Here is a 25,454-nt window from a genome sequence, read left to right as displayed (position 1 = left end):
GAGCATGAATATGTTTTTTCGGTCGGCCACGTGTCACATTGCTTACTGCAAATCTTGAAACGGCTTTTCCTTTTCCAATTTTCCTTGTCTCTTTCCCTGGTTTGAAAACATTTGTTTCTCTTTCCAATGAAATTTCATCAGGACTTTCAGATTCTAAACTTTCTGACTTTTCATCTACCTCTTTCTCCAAACACAATGACGATGGCCTAGGCGTTACAACTGACCCAACTGCAACCTCACTTTCTGATAAATCCATGGACTCACAAGATTCAGATTCTGATAAAATCTCACAATTAGAGTCTTCCTCATCGTTTTCTGATATTTCGCTGGCATCACAGCTACTTATATCATCCAAAACAAGCAATGCTTCTGCTGCGTCAAACTTTCGTTTTGAATGCGACGCCATGTTGAATTGAAAAATCAGGTGAGATTTTCATCTCGCGATATTTGGTCTTGTTTCCATGTCAACAGCATAAACATGAACAGATATACCACAGGTAGTTCAGAGAAATGTTTAAGCATCTGCACAGCCTATAGTGAGGAATTTTTATCAGGTTTATATGACATCATTTCAAGTGACGTCATGTTGTCACAGATCTGTGACTACCGTCCCCTAAAGGTTAAAGTTGATGTTAAAAATCGGAAACTAATTGATACTACAACAAATTTGACCATTCAAGGTATTTTGTCCGCCGACAGCTCACCTCATCCTATGCTGGCAACCCCTGATACTACTTCGCCATACCAAGCCTTACTTCAAAAGTACCCTGACATTGCCCGTCCTTCATACAACGAATCAAAAGTAAAGCATACCGTCACCCATCACATCACAACTTCAGGCCCTCCTGTATTTGCTCGTCCCCGTCGTCTTGCTTCTGAACGTTTGACCATTGCCAAGGCTGAATTTGATCACATGTTACAACTTGGCATCATTCGACCGTCAAAAAGCAGTTGGTCTTCTCCGTTGCATATGGTTCCTAAGGCTACTCAAGGCGACTGGCGACCTTGCGGTGATTATCGTGGCTTGAACAATGCTACAGTTCCCGATCGCTACCCCATCCCACACATCCAAGATTTCTCTTCGTCTCTGCATGGAAAAACCGTTTTCTCAAAAATTGATCTCGTGCGTGCCTATCATCAGATTCCAGTCGAACCTAGTGACATTCCTAAGACTGCTATAACAACTCACTTTGGACTATTTGAATTCGTTCGCATGCCATTCGGATTGCGTAATGCAGCACAGACCTTCCAGCGCTTCATGCACCAAGTACTTCGTGGTTTGGATTTCGTTTTTGCTTACATTGATTATTTACTTATCGCAAGCAATTCTGAAGCAGAACATTTGTTGCATCTTGAAATTTTATTCTCGCGTCTTTCCGATCATGGTATTGTCATTCATCCTACCAAATGCATTTTTGGCCAATCTCATATTGACTTCCTAGGACATCATGTTTCACCACAAGGAATCTCACCGCTTTCCACAAGAGTTAAAGCGATCAAAGATTTTCCTCCTCCTACTTCGCTCAAAAAGCTTCGCGAGTTCCTGGGATTGATCAACTTCTACCGTCGTTTTGTGCCTTGCTGTGCTCAATTAATACAGGCTCTCACCGACCTTCTCTCTGCCAAGTCTACCAAAGAACCGTTCCAACTAACTGTGGATTCGTTATCTGCATTCTCAGAGATCAAAACAGCACTTTCCCGGGCTACTCTTCTTGTTCACCCATCACCAGTAGCACCATGCAGTGTAGTTGTTGATGCTTCGAATGTGGCTGTAGGAGCAGTGCTTCAACAATTCATCAACGGTGCCTGGCAACCTATTTCTTTCTTTTCAAAGCGCCTGCAACCAGCCGAAACGAAGTACAGCACATTTGGACGAGAACTACTCTCCGTCTACTTAGCTATCAAGCACTTTCGGTACTTTTTGGAAGGACGCGCATTTCATATTATGACAGACCACAAGCCATTGCTCCATGCACTGTCTTCTTCGTCTGATCGATATTCGCCACGGGAAATTCGCCATCTTGATTTTATCTCTCAATTCACCTATGACATACGACACGTAAAAGGCCATCAGAATGTGGTTGCTGATGCTCTTTCTCGCATTGAGCTCAATTCCTTGCTCAATATTCCAAGCCTTGACTTTGTCACACTGTCTGCAGCTCAACAGCAAGATTCTAAATTCCACCAGGTACAGTCAAACACCTCTCTTAATCTGAAAGAGTTTCCTTTACCTCTGTTTATCTCTTTTAATTTCTAGGACTCTGTTAAATGTTAGAAAAATTTTAATCAACAACCCAACCTGTTTTACTGCTTAAAGGAAGTAACCTTTGTGTGCTCAAATCTGTTTCTTCAAATTTGAGTCTTTTAAAGCTTTGAAAGTGATGAAATTAAATTTCATTTTTAGGAGATAAAATTGAAGACAAGAGGGCAAAAGAAAGAGACAACTCCATATGCATTGAGCCCACTGTGTATAACCCTTTGCCAGATGAAGATTATTCTGCAAAAAAATTTATTGCAGACTTTAAAAAATCCTTTGCAAGTGGCCCAAAAACACAGTTTTCCTACATTCTGGATGCAAATCAGGAAGATATCCTAGTTTCATCTTCTTATGGAATGCTACCCAAAGGCTCAGTTATCAGTTACCATTCCCCACTGAAGGAAGTTGACAACTTTTGCAAGCTTAAAGATGCACCTACCTTCCCAGCCATTCCGTTGTATTCTCTAAGTAGAGTCTACTCGACTGTGTTGGACAGAAATAGCTTGGAAATTTTTGAAGAGAGCATTGTGACCGAAGAGGAAGCTATTTCAATTGAAAATGAGACCAGAGAGCAATCAGTTACTCCTTTATGGCATGAAATGAGATGCAGTAGAATAACATCAACTAAGTTTAAACGGATTGTTTCACGTCGTGATAATTTTGCAAAACTTGCTATGGATTTAGTAAGTACAAAAAATATACAAACAGCTGCGATGAGAAGAGGCATTGCTTGTGAGAAAATGGCTGCTTCTGCATATATGAATAACAGGGGACTCAATCTTTACAGAGCTGGTTTTTGTATAAAATGGGGAATACCATACTTAGGGACTTCACCTGATTATAAAGTATATGATCCAGCTGAAGACCCATGTTTCGGTCTTCTTGAAATAAAGTGCCCTGATAAGTCGGTTTTCCACTAGGCGAATTTATTCGCGCGAAGCGACTTTTTTCGAGCATACGCATGCGTATTTAAATTCTCGCGCAGGAGCTCATTCGCGGTGACTGTTCGCAGCAGCGAAAAAGTGAGTTCGAATGAATTCAACTTTTTCGCGGCGAAGAAAGGCGCAAGCCAATTAAATTGCTGGAAGCCTGTCATGTGACATCCATGACCAAAAGTCGCTCCAAAACAACAGCAGCAGAAAGAAAACATGGCTGCAATGACACTGAATCTCTTACAACAAATGATGGCAAATGGAGACATAACTGTGGCTGACCTTGCCAGTTTAGCAAATACCAACAGTGAACAGGAACTCTACAACCACAAAGACAATGCTGCCACGCAAGGCTCCGTTGATGAGACAGGTTTTGAGAAGACAGAGACGATCGTCTCTGTTGTCACCACCACCCCCGAGAACAACCTACAAGGCCTAAACCAGTACAATGGCGAAGAACTACTTGCAGCTGAATTCGACAAAGAATTATTTTTGGAAGAAGTCCGCAAGTACAGATGTTTGTGGGATATTGCTTCCGAAGGATACAAAATTAGGCCCATGAAGCAAAACGCATGGTCAAAAATAGGCCAGTTATTCAACAAGGACGGTGAGTTCACACCTTTTTTTTATATTCTCATAAAATTTACAACGACAATCAATTACAATACAAAAGCCTAGGGAGCAAGGAAATGCATTCCAACCCTAAGACCTACACTTAACATAAAGAAACAAATATTACAATAATAAGCTACAAAAGTGATTGGAGTGGTGTCGCCCATCGTTCCAATAGCGTTGCAGATATGACAAATACTCACAAAAAGCTATTTTAAAAGGAGATATCAAGTTTACCTATGTTCCTTGCTAATCAAACAAATTTGCGCCCAGACATGATGAGCGACACCACTCCAATTGTAAAAGGAATAAAATTTATACAAAAGAGAAAATAATTTACACGAGAGAGGTTTTCACAGCTTGTGGTTTTCTTTTTGTCCCTCAAACTGATAACTCTCATAATAATAATCTAATAATTCTAAGAGACTTTCTGTGCTGGACAAAATTCTTAGTTTGATGATATCTTTTAGAATCTTATAAATAATATTATTTGATTTCTTTTTTGTAGTGGAATTTCTTCAGAGGCATCTAAAAAATCTAAAGGACAACCTGAAAAAATGTTTGGACAAGAGGAACCGGATGACTAGGTCTGGTGCTGCTGCAAGTTCATTGCCTAAATGCAAGTACTTTGAACCAATGAGATTTCTGCATGAAAAAACAGCAAACAGGCCCACAGAAAGCAAAATTATTCAAGCTGAAACAGCTTTGCAGTCTGAAGATGTTTTGGACGGCCCATTAGCCCCTTAGATATCAGTAAGGCCAGTTGTTCTGAGTGGTACAAAAAGGAAGGCAAATGACACACCATCCTCTTGTGGTAGTCAAGGGTATAAGAATCGTCAAGAAAGATTTGATAATGCAATCCTGAAAGAATTGGAATCCACAAATAATGCAATCAAGTCAGTTGTCACTACTGATAATGAGGATGAAGTTTCTCTGTATTGCAAAAGCATCATTCCAATAATATCATCTTTTTCAGTTAAAAAGAAACGATTAGCTATGATCAAAGTCAGCCAACTGTTGTTTGAACTTGAGTTTGAACATGAATAATATTATGTAAGGTTAACTTATTATGGTTATGTAACATTTTTATTTTGATGTCTATACACATTTGTAGTTCTGTTCTTACTTGCTTCATTCTTTTATTGTCTGTCCTGAAACCACTCATGTGGATTTGCAGTTCGACTAACCAATTCATTTTGCCATTCAACTGCGCCCTCATTGGTAAAGTAGTTTTTATATCCATGTCTTACAGAAGCTGCATCTTTAGAGTAGTTATTCGAACCACTTTGAGAAATTGGTCGAAGGCTACCAAAATCAGCTCTGTTTTGTCTCCATTCACCAGCCTCAAACCCTGATGGTCCATCATGGTCAACAAAGTTTCTTGGGCAATATTGATTGTTTGTTGATGAATTTTTAAACATCAGTAGATTGTGCAGTGCAACAATAGCTTTTGTGATAAGTATTACTTTGCTTACATTGGCAATGATTGGTCTTCTCAATACTCGAAATCTACTGGCAGCAATCCCGAAAGTGTTTTCAATCACCCTCCTTGCCCTTGATAACCGATAATTAAAGACACGTTGATCAAGTGGCAAATTATGTGATGGGAAGGGCTTCATCATATGTGTTTTGAGTCCAAATGCATCGTCTGCAACAAATACAAATGGAAGTCGTTTTTCTGAGTTGGGCAGCTTTGCAGGTCCAGGGATTTGCAATAGATTATTTTCAATAGCATAACCTAAATTACTACAATTATACACACTTCCATCACTCTGGCGACCACTATCTCCTATATCCACCAGAGTGAACTTATATCTTGCATCGCAAATTGCCAAAAGGGCAATGCTAAAAGTTTTTTTGTAATTAAAAAAGGAAGATCCTGATTTTGCTGGTGCTTGCATGACCACATGTTTCCCATCAAGGGCTCCCAAGCAATTCGGAAAATTCCAAAATCTTGAAAATTCTTCGGCTATAGATTTCCATTCCAGTTCTGTTGATGGGTTTTTGATGAAGCCTTTTGCGCTGAGTACTTTCCATACAACTTCACAAGTCTCCCAACAACTGTTGGACTCATACGGAAGCTTGCTGATATCGTTACTTGGGCATCACCCGTCATCAGGTATCTTAAACAAACAGACAATATTTCACTTGGTTGGATAGCTTTCCTCATTTTCGTATCGTTTTTCTGAAGAAACGGGCCAAACTAATTCAGGAGCTCTTCAAACAGTGTAGGAGTCATTCTAAACACCTGAAAAAATATTCAGCATCGTGTAGTCTCAGTTCTTTGATCAAAAGATGATACTCGCCCTTCCGCTCCCGTTCTTCATAGATCTTTCTTATCCAAAACCTTTTCTTGTACTTTTGCAACCTTCTCTCACGTCTTCTTAGCAGCAAAATTTTGATCAATAATCGAGCTTTCAGTAGCAGTAGATACCTGAGATTTACAGCGGCCATCTTTGAAAAGCTTTTTGCACCAAAAAACCAAAACTCGCTGGAGTTTCTGTGGAAAACAAAAACGCGTTTGATTGTTTTGTTTCGCCGCGAAAAATTCGCTTCGCGCGAATAAATTCGCCTAGTGGAAAACGGCCTATAAACAAACAATCACAGAAGTACCAAACCTGAAAAAAAGGATGGCAAGATACACCTCAATGATTGTCATGAGTACTACTACCAAGTAATTGGTCAGCTTGGGATAACGGGCCTGAAGTGGTGTGATTTTATGGTTTGGTGCCCAGAAGACCACTTTGTTGAAAGAATTCACTTTGATGAAACAACTTTTTTAAATTTTATATCAAAAGTTGATAAATTTTACTTTAAATACTTTTTGCCAGCCATAGTTAACAAAAATTTAAATTGAAAAAATTTAAATTTAAAGGTTATTACTGTAGTGCTCTTAATTTTATGTTGATATAAGAACATGACTATAAAAATGCTTTTTCAAAACAAGTCCCCTCTAAAGTTTGTAAGCAGACATGCAATTGTCCAGAGTTGGTTTGTTGTCCCTGCTATATTTAAAGGTAGAACCTTGTCAAAAAGATGATTTTTCTTCACTCTCCTTATAGCCCTTTTCACGTGAATACGCAACCTTGCAATTGACTGAGTTTTCTCCACCTCATCATTTGAAAACTGCCCTGTAGGGTTCATGAATGGTGGAATATTTAGAATTGCCTTGTATTTAACCAAAAGATCTTCTATCTGGAAGCCTTTGTCAGATGGATCCCAACTATAACAAGGGAGCCTAAGGATTATTCCTGGGTCATTCCATGTCAAAACAGCACGGTCATGTAACCCACCATCTCAGATTTTGTTCATTTTTGGTACATACACTCCCCTCACAAAAGTATTGCACCACCTCGAAGGAGGGAAAATGGCGCAACAATTATTGAAAGCTATTGTTGTGCGAATTGATTGTGTTTAAGTGGCGAATGGGAGTGTGTCGGGAGTGAAACAACCACCAATCCAAACTTCAATCATTTTAGAAACTCTTTTCAAAATAACAGTTTCAAAACGTCTTTAAACAGTTCCTGATTTGAAATCAGCATCTTGATAGGCACTAAATTTTCAACGACATCCTTTTTAGCAGTACTGGTTTATGTATAAATGCCTCTAACATTTGGTAGATTAATCCTATATCCTTGAAAATTGATACCTAAGGGTAATAAAATGTGCCGATTTAAAAAATGCTGACAGTTGTTAGCTGTAGATTATAGAAAGCTAAAAATTTTGACCTTGAAGCATGAAAATGTTTTTCTCAAAATTTGCCAACCAGGGCTCAAATACCCCAAAAATGGAGATGTAGATGATGTGATAGCTAACTTTGGAGTTCATTTTCAAATTCAGCACACCTGAATATATGAAAATTGATTGAACCTTTTGTTTGTATATGAAAGAGTACCAGAATATAATAACTGGAAATCAAATGTTCATTTTGGCATTTATAAGAAATTTCACACCAGGGGCTGTTTTTTCTGGTATTAACATTTTGAAAGACCTTGTCTATACATTATATTTTGCTTCTGTGTAGCTGGTGATTGTAATGATAAGAAATAATGCAGACTAGCTTTCCAGGAAACACAGAAAGTTAAATCATGATTCAATGTTGCTTGTTAGTTATTGGATTATTATTTCATTGCCACCTTTCACAAAGCGCACATCTTATGAACTGGTTGATTTTGATTATGAAATATGATTTAAGAATCTTGTTGTTAATCAACACCATTTCTAAAATTCAAATCACATGTAATCTTACTCTAGAATACTTATTTTTTGAAAAAAAATTAATGATTAAACAAATTTAGTCACAATGTTCTCAAAATCATTCTCCAAAATGTTATATGTTCTCCCTGTTAAATGTTATAATGTTATACTGTGACTGGGGCATTCAATGGGCATATTATGTTTGTATATGGAACCCAAAAAGTGTCTGCTTTCTTTGGCCAATGTCTCCTCATCGTGCTTGTGTTCACTGGACAAAAGAAATGAAAACTTCTTGTACCTGGAATAGTCTAACCAATAGCAAACCTCTCTTGTAAGTCTTTACGAACTACAATCATTTGCCCCTTTGTAATCAACTGCAATGTAATATCTCTCATTGCATCTTTGCAGAAAGTTAGCATATAAAATACAGTTAAAATTTGATTTGATAGTGACTGTTGCAAGGTAGCAATTCCAGTTAAGCGTTTTACGGTGCCACCAATTCAATCACAGACAGATTTTCCATGGCTAGTGGCAAAAAAGTTCCAGCTTGCTTGTAGCTTGAAATTATTTTCATGGTGACATAAATTCAGTATATTTTTATACTGTGTAAGTTCTTATATTGTACAGCACAGCCATCTGAAAAATACTCAACTTTTTGTATCCCAGGCATCTTCTCTTTGATGTAAATACATATTTCACGTTGAATTGCATGTACACAAAATTAGTAACATGCTCCAAGTCATCTGATAAAAAGCAAAAAGAGTGATGTGAAAGTTCATTTTCCATTTTGTAATATACAACAACAGGATGCACTGTGCAGCAGCTTTTATTACAATGATACGATTGCACTTCGTCCTGAACAACAAATGGGTAGTTCTCGGCAAAGTCACCAAGGACTGGTACTGAATCAGTTTCCAAAGTTTCTTTGCAGTCCTTCAAATACTTTCCCTGGCGTCTGGCAATAAAGGAGTGTGAGGTCAAATTGCCAATCGCTGCAATAATTAACTCCATAAAATCTTCTTCATCTAGTGATTGTTTTATTAAGTCAATTTTATTGGTACTTTGCCACTGCTGAAAAGTTACATCGTCAAAATCCGAAAAGTGACTTTCCAGAAAAGTCTTGAGAAACTCACTCCCTGGACATGCAGGGCAACGGTGTAACATACACATTCTATTGTCACTATCGCAAACAACCATGTTTATTAGATCCTTGTATGTCAGTCCAGTTTTAGTACCATCAGCAAAAAGAATGGAATTCTGATGGATGGCACATACACAGATGGCATGAGTACCACTTGAGCCTACATTGACACCATTTTGACCGCAAGGAGCAGAATTTTGAGAAACCCACTTTGCACTCAGGATATTGCTTTTGTATAGTTGATATAATTCTTTCAAATTGAACAACAGCAGACGTTTTTGCATGTGCATATTTTTTGCAATACTGACATGGTCTTTTTTCCCTGGAAGAAGTCTTGAAATGTGATCGTCTTCATAAAATCATTTTACTTGGTTTGTAACAGTAACTGGCAGCAATCTGCCTAGTTTAGCAGATGGCATTGAGCAAATTCCTTCTTCATCCTTGAGTTTCAGTGCTTTTTTAAAACATCTCATGAGACATAGTTTAAGACGAAGCTGCATAGTTTATAGACCATGATTTAGGAGTCAGTGTCAAAAGCTGTATCTTCCTTTGAAATGAAGACACTGCCATTTGGTTTTTTACTTCTTCCATTAAAAGGTCTAAATCTTGGGCTTTTTGTACGATTTCTGCAGAAACATTGCCAACTGGTAGTGAAATTTAATTAGCTGATACACCTATGGCAGTTGCAACATGATGCTGAACTGATTTTGCTACTTTGTCGAGTTTTTGGTTGGCATATGTTAAGCTCCTGTGTTTTGGCATACCATGAGTTTTGATTGGAGATTCACCAATGGCTTCAAAACTCTCATTGATTTTGAATAGAGCTTTTCAATTTCAGAGAAATTCATTTCATTGTCTGAGTCTTTTACATTTTCTTTTAAAAAGTGGAACTGTTTTTGGTAGCTGTTTCTACATAATTGCCAGCCTGGAGCACATAGTATTCCCTTTTCCATAAAATCTTTTGCAATTTCTGTTGAGATTTTGTGCCCACCTTTTACTTGCTGCTTGTGTAGTTTTAATGGATCACAGCATTTGTTGAATCTTTTTTCAAAGACTGAACCAAACTTTGTTTCATGATAGAAGCAAATGCTATCAATGATGTTATCTTTTAATCCTGATCTCCACAGCAATACATCTCGTGCCTTTGATTTCAATACTGCTAAAAAGCTTGATTCCAGGCTTACGAACTTGATGAAATTTGTTGCAGTCTTCCTCCAAAAAACCATTTTCCGTAGTTTAATTGCAAAGGAGTTCAGAAATATAGAAGTTTTATTTCACACCCCTCGCCATGCAGTACCGCGTTTTAAGGGTGGACTGGGAATGAGCCTTAGCTACATCATACCGGGAACCTGTATTGGAATCGTATCTTGAAGAAGACTGTGTCTGTGCATACTTTGTTCAATCTTCCCAAAAATTTACTATGTCTTCTTCCAAAAGTGTCTAAGGCGAATGGTAGTTATGATTATGAATTTGAAGAGAAAATAGATGCCGCCACGGCTGCCGATGTTGATTCAAGTAGGAACGATGATAATGGCTTACTCGAATACGATCCCGTTGCGGACCAAGAGTACGTTCGAAATTATGAAAAGGCTATTCAGGAAAGTCTAGAAGAAGAAGGTATCTTATTGAGACGTTTTAAAGGCTACCTAGAAGAAGAAGTGGACTCTTGGTGAGTTGTTAGTCAATGACTTTCTACCTCCTAGAGACAGACACAAACAAAGACAAAAGTAATGACGATGTATTTCCAATGTGGGCAAGAGTGTTTTTCCAGGTCATATTAATGTACTAGGAATCTAGTTAAGTTGAATATATGAGTCGTTGGCATCTTAGGGCTTATTTTTCATATAATGTACATTCGAGCCTTAAATACTTAAATACCAAATTAAGAGATGCAAAATTAAACAATTTACACCAACATTTTACAGCGTTTTACCTCCTTCTTCTACTGACAGACAAACTTCTCAAAACATTTCTTTACAGGCTGTGAATAAGTCGCCAATTCGTACTTTCGGAGAAAAGTCTTTACAATAGACCTAGGACTTCTCCGCACGTACAGGTGGATTTTTATTATTGCTGAAATACCGTTCCCTATTCTTGGCGCTGATTTCCTTGCTCATTTTGGCCTTAAAGTTGATGTTAAAAATCGGAAACTAATTGATACTACAACAAATTTGACCATTCAAGGTATTTTGTCCGCCGACAGCTCACCTCATCCTATGCTGGCAACCCCTGATACTACTTCGCCATACCAAGCCTTACTTCAAAAGTACCCTGACATTGCCCGTCCTTCATACAACGAATCAAAAGTAAAGCATACCGTCACCCATCACATCACAACTTCAGGCCCTCCTGTATTTGCTCGTCCCCGTCGTCTTGCTTCTGAACGTTTGACCATTGCCAAGGCTGAATTTGATCACATGTTACAACTTGGCATCATTCGACCGTCAAAAAGCAGTTGGTCTTCTCCGTTGCATATGGTTCCTAAGGCTACTCAAGGCGACTGGCGACCTTGCGGTGATTATCGTGGCTTGAACAATGCTACAGTTCCCGATCGCTACCCCATCCCACACATCCAAGATTTCTCTTCGTCTCTGCATGGAAAAACCGTTTTCTCAAAAATTGATCTCGTGCGTGCCTATCATCAGATTCCAGTCGAACCTAGTGACATTCCTAAGACTGCTATAACAACTCACTTTGGACTATTTGAATTCGTTCGCATGCCATTCGGATTGCGTAATGCAGCACAGACCTTCCAGCGCTTCATGCACCAAGTACTTCGTGGTTTGGATTTCGTTTTTGCTTACATTGATTATTTACTTATCGCAAGCAATTCTGAAGCAGAACATTTGTTGCATCTTGAAATTTTATTCTCGCGTCTTTCCGATCATGGTATTGTCATTCATCCTACCAAATGCATTTTTGGCCAATCTCATATTGACTTCCTAGGACATCATGTTTCACCACAAGGAATCTCACCGCTTTCCACAAGAGTTAAAGCGATCAAAGATTTTCCTCCTCCTACTTCGCTCAAAAAGCTTCGCGAGTTCCTGGGATTGATCAACTTCTACCGTCGTTTTGTGCCTTGCTGTGCTCAATTAATACAGCCTCTCACCGACCTTCTCTCTGCCAAGTCTACCAAAGAACCGTTCCAACTAACTGTGGATTCGTTATCTGCATTCTCAGAGATCAAAACAGCACTTTCCCGGGCTACTCTTCTTGTTCACCCATCACCAGTAGCACCATGCAGTGTAGTTGTTGATGCTTCGAATGTGGCTGTAGGAGCAGTGCTTCAACAATTCCTCAACGGTGCCTGGCAACCTATTTCTTTCTTTTCAAAGCGCCTGCAACCAGCCGAAACGAAGTACAGCACATTTGGACGAGAACTACTCTCCGTCTACTTAGCTATCAAGCACTTTCGGTACTTTTTGGAAGGACGCGCATTTCATATTATGACAGACCACAAGCCATTGCTCCATGCACTGTCTTCTTCGTCTGATCGATATTCGCCACGGGAAATTCGCCATCTTGATTTTATCTCTCAATTCACCTATGACATACGACACGTAAAAGGCCATCAGAATGTGGTTGCTGATGCTCTTTCTCGCATTGAGCTCAATTCCTTGCTCAATATTCCAAGCCTTGACTTTGTCACACTGTCTGCAGCTCAACAGCAAGATTCTAAATTCCACCAGGTACAGTCAAACACCTCTCTTAATCTGAAAGAGTTTCCTTTACCGGCAGATTCTGGAACGATCATTTGTGACATATCAACCGGCACTCCTCGCCCATTCGCCGCCTTGTGTTTAATCACCTCCACTCACTTGCACATCCCGGTATTCGTGCAACACAGCGACTTATCAGACAACATTACATCTGGCCTAGTATCAACAAAGACATCCGCAATTGGAATCGGTCCTGTATCCCATGCCAACAGGCTAAAGTCACCCGTCACACGTTTTCCCCCATTGGAACTTTTCCATCTACTGACACACATTGACCTTGTTGGCCCTCTACCACCATCAAACGGTTGTAGATATCTTCTTACTTGCATCGACCACTACACTCGTTGGCCAGAGGCGATTCCAATTTCAGATGCTACCGCAGAAACCGTCGCTCCAGCTTTTGTTTCACGTTGGATTGCAGCTTTCGGTGTTCCTTCAACGATAACCACTGATAGAGGAGCTCAGTTTGAATCAGCTCTCTTCCGTTCCCTCGCTGATTTACTTGGAATCAAACGTATTCATACTACTTCTTACCACCCTTGTGCCAATGGCATGGTTGAGCGTTTCCATCGACAGCTTAAAGCTTCAATCAAAGCTCAACCGGATTCCACAAGATGGATCGACTATCTTCCACTCATTCTCCTCGGACTACGGACAACGATTAAAACTGACCTCGGTTGTTCACCTGCCCAACTTGTTTATGGTTCCACACTTCGTCTTCCAGGTCAATTCATATTTCCGACATTTGATGTCACAGCCCTTGATCCCTCTGTTTTCGTTGATCGTCTACAAAGTTTTATGCAACAACTAAAACCAACTCCTCCCCGTTCTCAAGAAGCTTACACATACATCCCAGCTAATCTTCCATCTTGTACGCACGTTTTTGTTCGCCATGATGCTGTTCGAAAGCTGTTTCAACCTCCCTATGACGGTCCTTTTAAGGTTCTCAAGCGCTCTGACAAACATTTCCTCGTAGATGTCAATGGAAAACAAAAAACAATAAGCATAGATCGTCTTAAAGTTGCTTATACCGATGCAGATAACCAACGTTCAACTGCCAAAAACACATCATTCCCATCAAACCATGCTTCAGCGAGGGCCAAGCCGGTAGAGAACCAAGTACCTGGTACTGTTTGGACACGTTCAGGGAGACAAGTTCATTTTCCCGACAGATATGGACATGCCTGAATATTCTTATATACGTTTAATTAACTTTTATCCCAAATGCTTTTCTCGAGCTTGCATTCTAGGGGGGAGGTACTGTAGTGATAACATCTAAGCTTTTGTTTTGTTCCCGCTGTGTTTTTCATGCTACGCTTCGCTGCTTGTATATACCGCTGTGTTTATTTTAGAAATAGTTAGTTGGTTCGAAATAAGACAATAACACGACGTACGTCTCTTACTATCGACTTCGCTCTTCAATAATTCGTCCTTCGAGACTGTTACTTTATTAACAACACAGGTTGTTAAACTTTTATCATTATAATATGATTTTAACCGAGCATATGTTTGATCAATAGCTTATAAAACAAATGCTGACCTGGCATTGTTGGCGGTACATCAGTAGCAACTAATGATTTTCTCGCAATATGCTTTTCAACAGCTAGAATTCATGACTGTTTCTCAAGTGTAGAAATCATGGGTGGCGTGGTTTGATATTTCAACTCATTTACTGCATCCTGTAACATTGTTGGTGACTCGATGGCATTAAGAATGGTCTGATAAATGTCTTCCACATAATCTGTCGATATAATTCAGTAAGAGTTTCCTTTATACAGAATGCGAGAATCCTTATTTCTAAAGCCAAAATTTCCTTGATTGTCTATTGCCATTTGTTTTTATTTAATTCAAAATTATAACCTTAACTGCAGCAGGGCTGTATTAGATTTTTTATTGAGTCAAAATGAAATTCTGTAAAAGCAAATGTGTAATTAGAAAACTTTCAGAAAATTAAGTCTAGTGTTAATTGAGAATATAAAAGAGGAATTCTTACCAAACTATAGTGCCACTGGGACATCACATACTGTTGCAGTACCATTTTTGAATTTAGGATAGGCCTCTTTTTAATCTACACAGACCCATCTTTCTTTCTTTTTACATTGCGGTTGACATTATAATTGAAATGTATTGCAGCTAGAGCATGCCTGGAATTATTCAATTTTAAAGGCATTGAGTCATGGTAAATAGGCTTTCTCTATAGGGGGTCATTTGGTTTCGGCGTGATCGCTGCTGTTTCATGTGATATTGGCATCCGTTGTTGACAACTTGCTATTGATGGAAACTGTTATGTTAATCAGTACGAGGCGAGTTCATGTGACCAGTTCAAGGTCAACCAATAGCATCGCAGTCATGGAAATCATGACTCAGCGGATTTTGGCAGTTAGGGTATACCCAGTCTATTTATCATGACTCAATGCCTTTAATATTTTAAGGTATATACAAATTAGGTTAAAATGCATTGTGGTGGTTCTGAAGTTTTTATTTACATCTCTTGAAGCAAAAATAGATTACCTGCAGTACCTTCCAACATATGAATAACAAATCATCTTTGGTGCAAATTGGTTGGCTACAGAATGAAAATCTTCCAAACAGCTACTTTTTATGCCTTTAAGGAATCCTGGTATTGTCAGGGCTTTGCAAATTGTTTCGTATGCATCAGAATCTGAAGTTAAATGAAATGTTGATAAAATGACAGACAGATGTAAGATTTGCATTACTATTGTACATTAAATGAGCTTCTGCTTTTGAATGGTTGAAGACTTAGCAATTGTCATAACTAACCTTTTTTCAACCATTTGGGCTTTGTTAAATCTGGACCATGACTGCAACTACTTATTAATGGGTCGGGTAGACTCTCATGCTTATTTAATATGTGGCTCAGAAACACTTTGTTCTTGGCAAGTATCACATCACCATTCCCATCCAATACACATGGTTAACCCATGATCGTATCCACTCATCGGCAACTTTACAACCCTTTTCTTTGCAAAGTTTTGTTGACATTTTATTCCATTCTGAAATCAAATATAAAAAATTATAATTTTTGCAATTGTGTTAATATTGGTAAGATTTGCAATTGTGTTAATAATGGAAGGGAGTTGTGAATAATAATGAACAAAAAAGGAAACACTCTCTGAAAACGTTTACAAGGCTGTAATATGTTGTTCTACACAGAAAGCTGTTTAACATACTTTTTGCAACATGTGAGATGTCATAATGATGAATGATTTCTGGATGGTTCTGTAAAAAGTTTGATATGCCTATGTGGCGATCTGAGACAAATTTGGAAATTGAGACATCTCTCAGTAAAGTCTCTAGACAGAGTTTGAATCCATATAATTCCATGGCACTGCTCCTACCAGCTTGATTTCTCTGAAACTCAAATTTTTAGATGGTTTGAAGTAGATACTCATGCATTGCATGCCTGAATCGCCTGTTTCATATGTTGTATATATAAATGCAAAAGAAATACATGAACAGTCTCTTATTAAATTTTTACCTGCACAAGATCAAAATGTATCACAGCCGACTGAGAGCATGAATAAACCGAATATGCGCCATATTTTCCACTGTGACCTATGCTGTCATGGTGGGCATCTCCAGCTAGAACAGCAGGATCACTTTGGTCTTTTAATGCCTTAAGGAGACCAGCCAGATAAACTTTCCAGAGGATATATATAGCTGTAAATAATTTTTCCTTTGAAAACAAACTTGTATGTTAACTATTGGTTGTCAATTCATAACTTTCGTGTACTGAAACTTCCATAAGAAACTTTTGCTATACACTAGGGTATCAAAAGTATTGCACCACCTTGTTCAAGATGGCGGCACTTTTTGTCGACTTTTTGACAATGCAAAACATTTGAATGCATTAATTGGGTGAAGTAAGCGCATTCTAGAGCAAACTTTGGCGGGAAAAGTTTGCAAATCTTGCTGACACCATAGAAAATTTAGTTAGAAATGTATAAATTACGAAAAAGCATTGTTATCTGTAAAAATGTAGCCCATGCCTGAGGAAACAAATTTGTCAAATGAGAGGCGAGTCGGTATAAAACATTTGCAAGGAAGTGGTCTTTAATTTTTAAAAAAATGTTGACCAAGTTAGATGCAGCTACACAACAGCTGCGGTAAATCAAAAAAGATTTCTGGAGAGTGTTACAGTTGTAAAAAAACCGAGAAATCGGCGACCAAAATAAATTTGATGTTAGAGGGGAAAGAATTTGTCTGTTTTATTTCACTGCCTACAGCACCAAGGGGCAGTAAAAGGCATAAAACTCAACACTGCGCAAGGTTTTGCAGCTCAAAATCCGTCCACAGAAAATATAATGAGTGTTTTGCACAAATACAAAAGAATAGGTTACTTGAGTAAATGGAAACCATTTTTACAAATATTTATTTCCATACAAAAGAAATTAAAGATTTGGCATAGCCAGAATCAAGTCCAATCTTTAACATCCCTAAAAAAGTTTGACTTCAAATGAAAAATGTTACAAACCGTGATCCAAATGGTCGTCCGAAAGCCAGAGAATCATTTATTCTAAGACTTTTCTAGGCCTAATACGAAATTCTACAAGAATACGTTGCCCAAATTCATGGATCCATTTCAAGGAGGCTTTTTGCGGTTTCAAAAGTTTGCGGCAGCCAGTCAAAATATTGATATTTGAAACTGTTAAAAGATGTTTGCTACTGTTATTTTTTAAATAAATGCTCTAAATAGATTGAAGTTTTGATTGGTGGTTGTTTTGCTATCGACCAATTGCCATTGGCCCTCTAAAAACAGAATTAATTTGCATAACAATAGCTTTCGATCACTCATGCGCCATTTCTCCTCCTTTGAGGTGGTCAATACTTTTGATACCCTAGTGTATAATCAAGAAAATATTCAAACTCTTAACCCTATCCAGACTAGGCTTTTTGAAACTTTCGGGAGACTAGGGGGGGGCACAAAGTGCCCCCCCTCCGTAATTTCTTTGTCCCTCTACAATGCCCGCCAAAAGTGTTGGAACAGTTCAATCATCTTTCCTACTAAACGTCTCCCCTCCCCCCATATACAATGTTGGATCGCGACTGGAAAATGACAACAAATGTATGCTAGCGCGCAAATTTTGTAACACATGTTTAGCGACATGTTCATCCTTCTTCACAACATTGTATAAGGGGGGGAGGGGGTTCCGTCTGCTTGAAAAAGGGAAATGAACTGAAAAATATACATTTATTACGAGTACAATCTCGGTGTTCCAACTACTTTTGGCGGGCATTGTCTAATGCCAATTTCAAAGGTGGGCGAATAGAGCATGACCTAAAGGTTCTTTATAGGGGTTTTCGGTGGTGCTCATTTCATTGGTCAAGTCAAAATTGTGATTTGACTGACCCGTGACGTCATAATTGCTTAATGACGTATTTTTTTACCCCATTTTACAAATTTCCGGGACTTTTCGAGATATTAATTTGATAATCTGCAGACAATTAGGTTGAAATCATATTTGAAGACAATTTTTAGTTTTTCATGGAATGTATTAACCTTTTATTTCACAAGAGTTTACAAAATCCGACTTTGGAAACTTGACAGATGCACTATAAAATTGAAATCCAATGAATTCCAATTTTCCATCAATGTTATTTTCTTTAAACTCATAGCATCGACAGTCGTCTTCAATTCTTAATTAATTTGCAATAAACCGCAGATATAAAAAACCGCAGAGAAAAATAGTCATAGATTATCATATACATCGACATGTAGATATAAATAATTTTACAGTAGCCCAAGAACTAGCAATAAACATGTGACAGTCAATTAACAGCTTCGCGGATGTGCATGAGAATTTTTTTGATGTATTGAATCCCACAAAAGAAAACAGGCCAGTATTTCTATTCACATTTTTGAATTTCATTGTTTAAAACAATGCATGCCAAACGTGAAAACGGCGGTTAATTTCAAACGACCTGTCTATGTAATACAAGCAGGGTTAGCCTATAGTGACGATATCATTTACTTCCATATTACGCTATGGCCGAAAGAAAAAACTCAGCGGCGATTCCAACTGACACAGTTCGAAAGATGTACATTGTTACATACAGTAATGCAAATACCGAAGCATTTAATCGTCATTCTTTCGCGGATGCTGTTGTTACAGCTTTTCATGAAAGTACCACTACCAAAGTGGTGCAATGGGCATGTTCCATGGAACCCCATAAAGAGGATGGCTTCCACTTCCATATGTGTGTTCTTCTCAGCAAGAATCAGCGCTGGCTGAAAGTGAAAAATTTACTGAAAGACCGCTTTAGCATTGTCGTAAATTTTTCGGGCCATTCTGGATATCACACTGCCTTTGAGTATGTCACAAAAGAGGATCCCGATTTTGTGACCAGCTTGAACCATCCAAGAACAGTGCAGGCACCGAGAACGCTAAATGCAACGAAAGCTAACTGTAAAAAGGGGGAAAAGAGGTCGAAAGAAAAAAAAAGCTTACCAATCTTCAGGTTGCAGATTTAATTATCAAATTCAAGATGCGTACCATGCTGGAGGTTTTGGCATACGCCAACAGCAGGAAGTTAGTTGGGGATTCTGCGCTGTATGAATTCGTTTTGAACAGGGGCCAAACTCGCAGACTCGCCTTGAGATCCTTCAAGGGTACTTGAAGGAGAAATGCTTCCGTGGGGGCGAGTGGCTTTCTTGTGCTCTTGAAATTCTAGAGAACAATCAAATAGAGAGAGCAGTCTTTTCAGATGCGATCGTAAAACTTTTAGTCATGGGTCGTGGGAAGGGGCGTAACATTTACATTTGTGGGCCAGCAAATTGTGGCAAAACATTCATTTTGGATCCTCTACGGTTAATCTTCAAGTCATTTCTTTCTCCTGCCACATGTTCATATGCTTGGCTGGGTGTGGAGGACAAAGAAATAATATTCCTGAACGATTTCAGGTACTCACCAATAATTCTACCTTTGAGTGATATGTTACTTCTCCTTGAAGGCCATGTTGTTCATTTTGCGGCCCCAAAAACCTCATATAGCGAGGATATTCTCTTTGAAAAAGATACGCCGATCTTTGCAACATCCAAGGCCCCAATAACATGCGTAAAGAATGGTGTTCTCGACGACCGCGAGACTGAGATGATGAATGTACGGTGGAGAATTTTTAGCTTCCGCTTTCAAATACCTTTGGAGAAACAAAAGGCTGTTCCCATCTGTGCACGTTGCTTTGCAAGCCTTTTGTTGTCTTGAACACAATCATCATGTCACTTGTACTTTTGTTGTTGATGCTGTTCGTTTTCGTTGTCATTTAACCAACGAGTAACGGTTGGAAAATTATTTTAAAATTATCCACAGCAGTAGTTTCCTTTAACTTATTCTTTTGAAAATGACATGCAGGGGTGTGCAGTAAGTTATTCAGTATTGTGGATAAGTTATTTATCGGCTTTTTCTTTCTTCCGACACGCAAAAACGACAAATTTCACGTTCAACGGCAATTTAAAAGTTCAATGACATCATTGGATATGTTATTATCAGAAAAGCGTTGAGCGTGGAGAAATCATAAAAATATGCAGCTTCCGTCCTATTATTGTTCAAAAGAATTTCCTGCAACATCACATATCACGATGCACACCTATCTAACTATTTACTTGGGAGATTTATATCTGAACTGCTTTGTATTTTATCGAAACTTATAATTTTTCCAACCGTTGAACGTTGAAAAAAATTGACACTTCAATTCAATTCAATTCCAATTTTTATGCAGGTCTGGTTAAAGTTTTAGCGAGGCACGGTTGTCAATGATATGTATGCTGTAATAGCCGGTGTAGAAGAGCATACTGTTGAAATCTGCTGTACTAGCCATTTTTTACACCAAGTTCTTACCCTCCCTGTTTCAAAATGTACTTGTAAACATGAAAAAGTCCCCCTTATTCTTCTATTCGAGATACACTGTCAAGAAATGGACATAGCATTTTCTTAATAATTCAAATCATTCAAGTTTAAATATAAAAATACAAAAACATTACTTCAAAGCTTTTTTTAATATTTCGTTCCATAACCTTTATTGCGTGCCAGAATTTGCAGTCTTTCATGTACAGTTCCTATCGTATTATCAACTAATGATATATCGCAATCTTTTAAGTTCTTCATAATTCTTTGTTTGAATTCAGCGTAAGTTTCTTTGCAAATTTTTCTCTCCATTGCTTCTTTCCTCAACGCCAATCTTATATTATGAAATATATTTTCTATTGGATTTATATCCGGTGATCTTGGAGGTATATTCAGAAACTTTATCCCGCACTCGTCTACAGCGTCAAGTGCCACCTTGCTTGTTTGTGAAGGATCATTATCCATGACAAATACCAACTCCTCTCTTCATTTCATATCAGCCAGTTTCAGAAGCTTTCTGTGAAGAGTTTTCTGCACAAACTTTCCAAAATAATGTCCCTCCATTTTCGTGTATTCCTCGATTAATGACACACCAAATCCAGAACTGATGCCAACCAGGAAATGTATTCTTTTCCCGCCAGGCAAATTTTTCGATCCTCTGCTAGTTATCTTTAGTCCTTCGTTTTTCTGTCGGTACACTTTGCCCTGCGCAGATACTGCTTCCCTATATGGATTGCTCTTATAAATAAATGAGACGCCATCTAGATAGAGCAAGACATCATCACTCCAAAAGCGTCTGTCGTATTTTTTTATTGCCTCTCTCGCAAATTTTACACGTTTTAATCGGTCGTCGGCCGATAAAACACCCTTTCTTCTTGCCGTTAATTTATAGTACTTTGCTTCATTCAATGTTTGTATCAAAGTCCTACAGCTGACATGTGTCATACCGGCCTCCCTGCCCACTTGAAGCACTGTTACGTTGCGGTTTTCTTCTCTCATACGCAAAAATGTTCTTATGAAGCGCGCTCTATCTCATTCGGTAAAGATATGTGGTCTTCCTGTTTTTACTTTACCAGCTTTGCTTTCCACCTCACTCTTTGCGTTAATTCCTTCTCTGCATATTCTCAGGACGGATGACGGCGATACGTTTTATATTCTGCTAATTTCTCTCAGCGACAAGTTCGTCTTTGTTCGCATAATATAAATGTACGCTGTTTTTTTATCCGTAATCCTCCTTGAAAACGCCATTCTTCCTCCAATATTTCTTAAAATTTCTTTAGTACCAGAACTAACGACTCATATCACAATTTAAAGTTGTTCACTCCAACCCTACATTCAAATATCAAAACTATAATTTATGACGTATGTCACAATAGATTAAGCATTCCAGATGTCATGTGCGCCTTATTTGATGTAAAATTTATCACTACAAATCATGTCTTGCTGATAAGGCTCATTTTAAATTCTATTAGAAGTAAGACTCGTTTCCATGTTTTAAACAGGGTTCTTCTCATCCCAAATAAAAACCCAAATCCACAGCTGTCAATGTTAAATCCTAGCTATCCGCGCAATATAATCCACCTTTTAACTATCTGCAATCAGCATTTGATTCTCCAATTAAATGACTTGACAGTAAAAGTTGTTTTAAAGTATTGTATATCGCTTACCCTTTATGACACATAGAATATTATTCAAACATTTAAATATGTTACATTTTGTATGAAAAAAGTCAAGGAACTTCATTTTTATAACTTTCAGATAGCTTCAAACGCTATGGTGCTCCCACCACTTTACCAAATGTCTCTTTCAAGTACAGCTAAAGATAAAAAGTAGCCAGCCTCGTATCCATTTGGAGAAGGATATATAATGAAGGCTACTAATTACCCCGTAAAGCACACATTATGAGCAAATAAAGCGTTCAAAAGCTAAAAAATGTACGGAATAACAGATCAAAGAGACGAATGGTGTTATGATACCTTGAATGGATAGGAAAATCAACAATAAACAGTAATTGCCGGGAAAACAAGACGGAACATTTAAAATATACCAATTATGACGTCACACCTTAGCCATACACCTTCGATTTTAATTCCATTGGAATGCTCACCCCCCAAAACCCTACAATTGTCATCTTTAACATGTCAGTCTTTCATACACAAAAAGAATGCAAAAAGACAATGCCCGCCAAAAGTGTTGGAACAGTTCAATCATCTTTCCTACTAAACGTCTCCCCTCCCCCCATATACAATGTTGGATCGCGACTGGAAAATGACAACAAATGTATGCTAGCGCGCAAATTTTGTAACACATGTTTAGCGACATGTTCATCCTTCTTCACAACATTGTATAAGGGGGGGAGGGGGTTCCGTCTGCTTGAAAAAGGGAAATGAACTGAAAATTATACATTTATTACGAGTACAATCTCGGTGTTCCAACTACTTTTGGCGGGCATTGTAGCTAGGACAATGAACTTTGTTTGGATGGTACTCTTATCTTTTCTCCACATTTTAGTATTATTGTTCAATTTTTAAGTCACGTGGTTTTACGATGACGTCATCATAATAATGACCGGGTGAAGCAAAAATTTAGAAAATTTTAAAATATTCATCAATTCCAAAGCATGGGGCTAAGATATTAAAATAAGCAAATTTGATGCATTTTCTAATAGAAACAAGAAGATTGACACAATTTTAGTGTTACTTATTTTGTATTTGGCTATAGTTTTTTCTATATAACTAAATGATCGATACAACCAAATGTCATTATTGAGTTCATTTTTAATGCCTTAGCAGACAAATTATTCTAAACTTGCAGTTTTATTAATGTAATACCTATAAATATGTCAACAAATGTGTGCGCATGCGCAGCAAAAATATCAAAGAAGAGGATGTTGAATTTGAATTTTCTGGTCAGAATCATGAAAAGAGCACAAATTAATGCGTAGATACTAATTTTCATCAATATATCTACTTTTGTTGCGAATCCGTGGCAGATTGAACTATTTTTTACTTGACTAGTTTTGAAAACGCCCCTACACAACCCCCTGATTAATAATAAAAAAATTATCGTTTTATATAAACATGTGTCAGATAGGTTAAAGCTAAAGGTCAGGAGGTCTGAGGGGTATTGCTTTGAAACTCCTGAAGTTATGAAAGAAAAACCAGCTAGGGGGGCACTTTGTGCCCCCCCCCCTAGTCTGGATAGGGTTAAGCCTTTTTTGTTTGCAACTCTGCTTTCCCGGCCATTTCTCAAATTTGATTAATTTTTATACCATTTGGTGTTTGAAGAAAGTAGTGAACGAGATTGTGCAAAGATTCATGTGATTGAAAATCTGTCTGACTTTTGAGATTGAGCCCCCAGCTAACAATGTTGACATACAGAGCAGGAAGTTGCGGGCAGGTATGTTAGTTCCAGTCATTTTCGGTTGACTTCTCCAAAGATATTCTTTCAGACATGCTGGGTTAATACAGTGGCTCCTAACAATCAGCATTGTTCCAAATTTAGCTGCTTTAATGTTAGGGTTTTCACCCTTGCAGAAATGACAGAACTTGAAGAGCAACAAGATTTGCACCAAAAATGAGATGAATTTCGGTTCTGTCCGGAGGTTTCCATCTGTAACTAAGAAGATGTGTTTCAGAATGAAGTAAATTTTAAACTTATGCATAACTAAACTTGACTAAACAATTTGAGAGATATGTTTTCTCTGCTAATTATCTGCAAAATTGCATAGAATAGTAATGTTTAAAACTAGAAACACTGCAATGTGCAGATAATAAACAACAATGAAACACAAGTGGTTTAAAGATAGGTAATATTTTACCTCAGCAAAAGTAATGGCATAATTATGTCTGCAACAACTTAACCAGATTTTAAATGGGTGGGTAGTCTACAATCATATTTAACATGTAAAAAGTACTAGTGCATTTACCTAGAAGCCTCTTCTGTATCACTTTCTAAATTGGTTTCTGTGTCTGAATGAGCAGATGGTTCATACATTGACATTTCTTCATCCTCACAGTCAAAATCATGCTCCTCCAATGATTCATCATCACTTTCCTCAGAACTATCTGCTTTATTTTGGAAGATCATTAGAGGCAATTTTTGAAAAATCGCTCTTTTTAGGTGACCTCTTTGTTTTCTTTACTTTCTCTGAAATATTTAGCCACAATAAAAATGGCTTGATTCAAGTGATGATTCATCATAAATATTAGATAGTCATCAGTTCCAAAATAGGCTTTTCAGTGCTCTTTGTGCAATTTTATGATCTTATATTTGCACTCTTCTATGCAAAGTTGATCAAAAATTAAGGCTATAATGGTAGTACTTTAGTGGAGGGGCAAATCCCTGTTCAGATCTTTTGAGGAGAGAGGGATTTGATATCCCTGAACTTTGGAAATTTTTTGCACAGCTTTTGTCGCAGAGAGCAAAATGAAACAGAAACCTTGAAACTTAAAGGCCAAATTAAGCTGAAAAGCTTTGTAGTAGGATTTAAGCCATTTAGAAGCCATTTAGAATGCAAGAAACTTATGAATCAAACAAAATTAATTGCACATTTGGGAAATAATCAGGAAACACAAAAACCTACCTTGCAGTTCACTGTTATTTTTTGTGATATAATTATTCTGACCATAACACCAAAGCTGGATTTTCTCAACTTGAAAGTTGAGGGTCTGTGTAACCATAGTTGATAAAAGGAATGGTTTGGAAACTGACTTCTTAAACAATGGGGCC

At 37.9% G+C, this 25,454-nt stretch overlaps 4 protein-coding genes across 4 annotated transcripts; 2 read left to right on the top strand and 2 right to left on the bottom strand.

Annotated features, from left to right (window-relative positions):
* Window positions 1-2,269: 2,269 nt before the first annotated feature.
* LOC148959111 (uncharacterized) lies at window positions 2,270-7,329 on the top strand. The gene is made up of 2 exons (XM_089111449.1): window positions 2,270-3,171; window positions 6,407-7,329. Exons 1-2 carry the CDS (start codon window positions 2,614-2,616, stop codon window positions 6,656-6,658), a joined length of 810 nt encoding a protein of 269 aa, XP_088967575.1. The 5' UTR covers window positions 2,270-2,613; the 3' UTR covers window positions 6,659-7,329.
* LOC135694146 (uncharacterized) lies at window positions 3,179-4,548 on the top strand. Its single transcript, XM_089111506.1, has 2 exons — window positions 3,179-3,796; window positions 4,310-4,548. The coding sequence occupies exons 1-2, from the start codon at window positions 3,406-3,408 to the stop codon at window positions 4,546-4,548; spliced, it is 630 nt and encodes a 209-aa protein (XP_088967632.1). The 5' UTR covers window positions 3,179-3,405.
* A 7,155-nt stretch (window positions 7,330-14,484) lies between the features above and the next one.
* LOC148959110 (uncharacterized) lies at window positions 14,485-15,796 on the bottom strand (the record flags this gene model as incomplete). The annotated part of the gene is made up of 3 exons (XM_089111448.1): window positions 14,485-14,602; window positions 15,373-15,523; window positions 15,643-15,796. Coding segments are annotated over 3 exons (339 nt in total), but the record flags the coding sequence as incomplete, so codon positions are not given.
* On the bottom strand, window positions 15,775-25,332 carry LOC148959109 (uncharacterized). Its single transcript, XM_089111447.1, has 4 exons — window positions 23,995-25,332; window positions 21,265-21,461; window positions 16,361-16,571; window positions 15,775-16,233 (listed from the first exon to the last, which is right to left on the bottom strand). The coding sequence occupies exons 1-4, from the start codon at window positions 24,385-24,387 to the stop codon at window positions 15,943-15,945; spliced, it is 1,092 nt and encodes a 363-aa protein (XP_088967573.1). The 5' UTR covers window positions 24,388-25,332; the 3' UTR covers window positions 15,775-15,942.
* Between the last annotated feature and the right edge of the window lie 122 nt (window positions 25,333-25,454).

The sequence above is a fragment of the Rhopilema esculentum genome, chromosome 11 (assembly GCF_057945365.1).
Source record: "Rhopilema esculentum isolate cy_ngs chromosome 11, ASM5794536v1, whole genome shotgun sequence".
Taxonomy (NCBI): Eukaryota; Metazoa; Cnidaria; class Scyphozoa; order Rhizostomeae; family Rhizostomatidae; genus Rhopilema; species Rhopilema esculentum.
Note: the sequence above shows the minus strand (reverse complement) of the source record. Positions and strands in the feature narration are given on the sequence as shown.

Coding starts and splice junctions, on each gene's coding strand:
- LOC148959111 (XM_089111449.1), top strand. CDS start 2,614: ATGCTACCCAAAGGCTCAGTTATCAGTTACCATTCCCCACTGAAGGAA. Junction 3,172..6,406: donor GCCCTGATAAGTCGGTTTTC/CACTAGGCGAAT, acceptor ACAAACAATCAC/AGAAGTACCAAACCTGAAAA.
- LOC135694146 (XM_089111506.1), top strand. CDS start 3,406: ATGGCTGCAATGACACTGAATCTCTTACAACAAATGATGGCAAATGGA. Junction 3,797..4,309: donor CCAGTTATTCAACAAGGACG/GTGAGTTCACAC, acceptor TCTTTTTTGTAG/TGGAATTTCTTCAGAGGCAT.
- LOC148959109 (XM_089111447.1), bottom strand. CDS start 24,387: ATGCATAAGTTTAAAATTTACTTCATTCTGAAACACATCTTCTTAGTT. Junction 21,462..23,994: donor CTTTCTTCAAACACCAAATG/GTATAAAAATTA, acceptor TTTATTTATAAG/AGCAATCCATATAGGGAAGC. Junction 16,234..16,360: donor TACATTTTGATCTTGTGCAG/GTAAAAATTTAA, acceptor TTTGAGTTTCAG/AGAAATCAAGCTGGTAGGAG.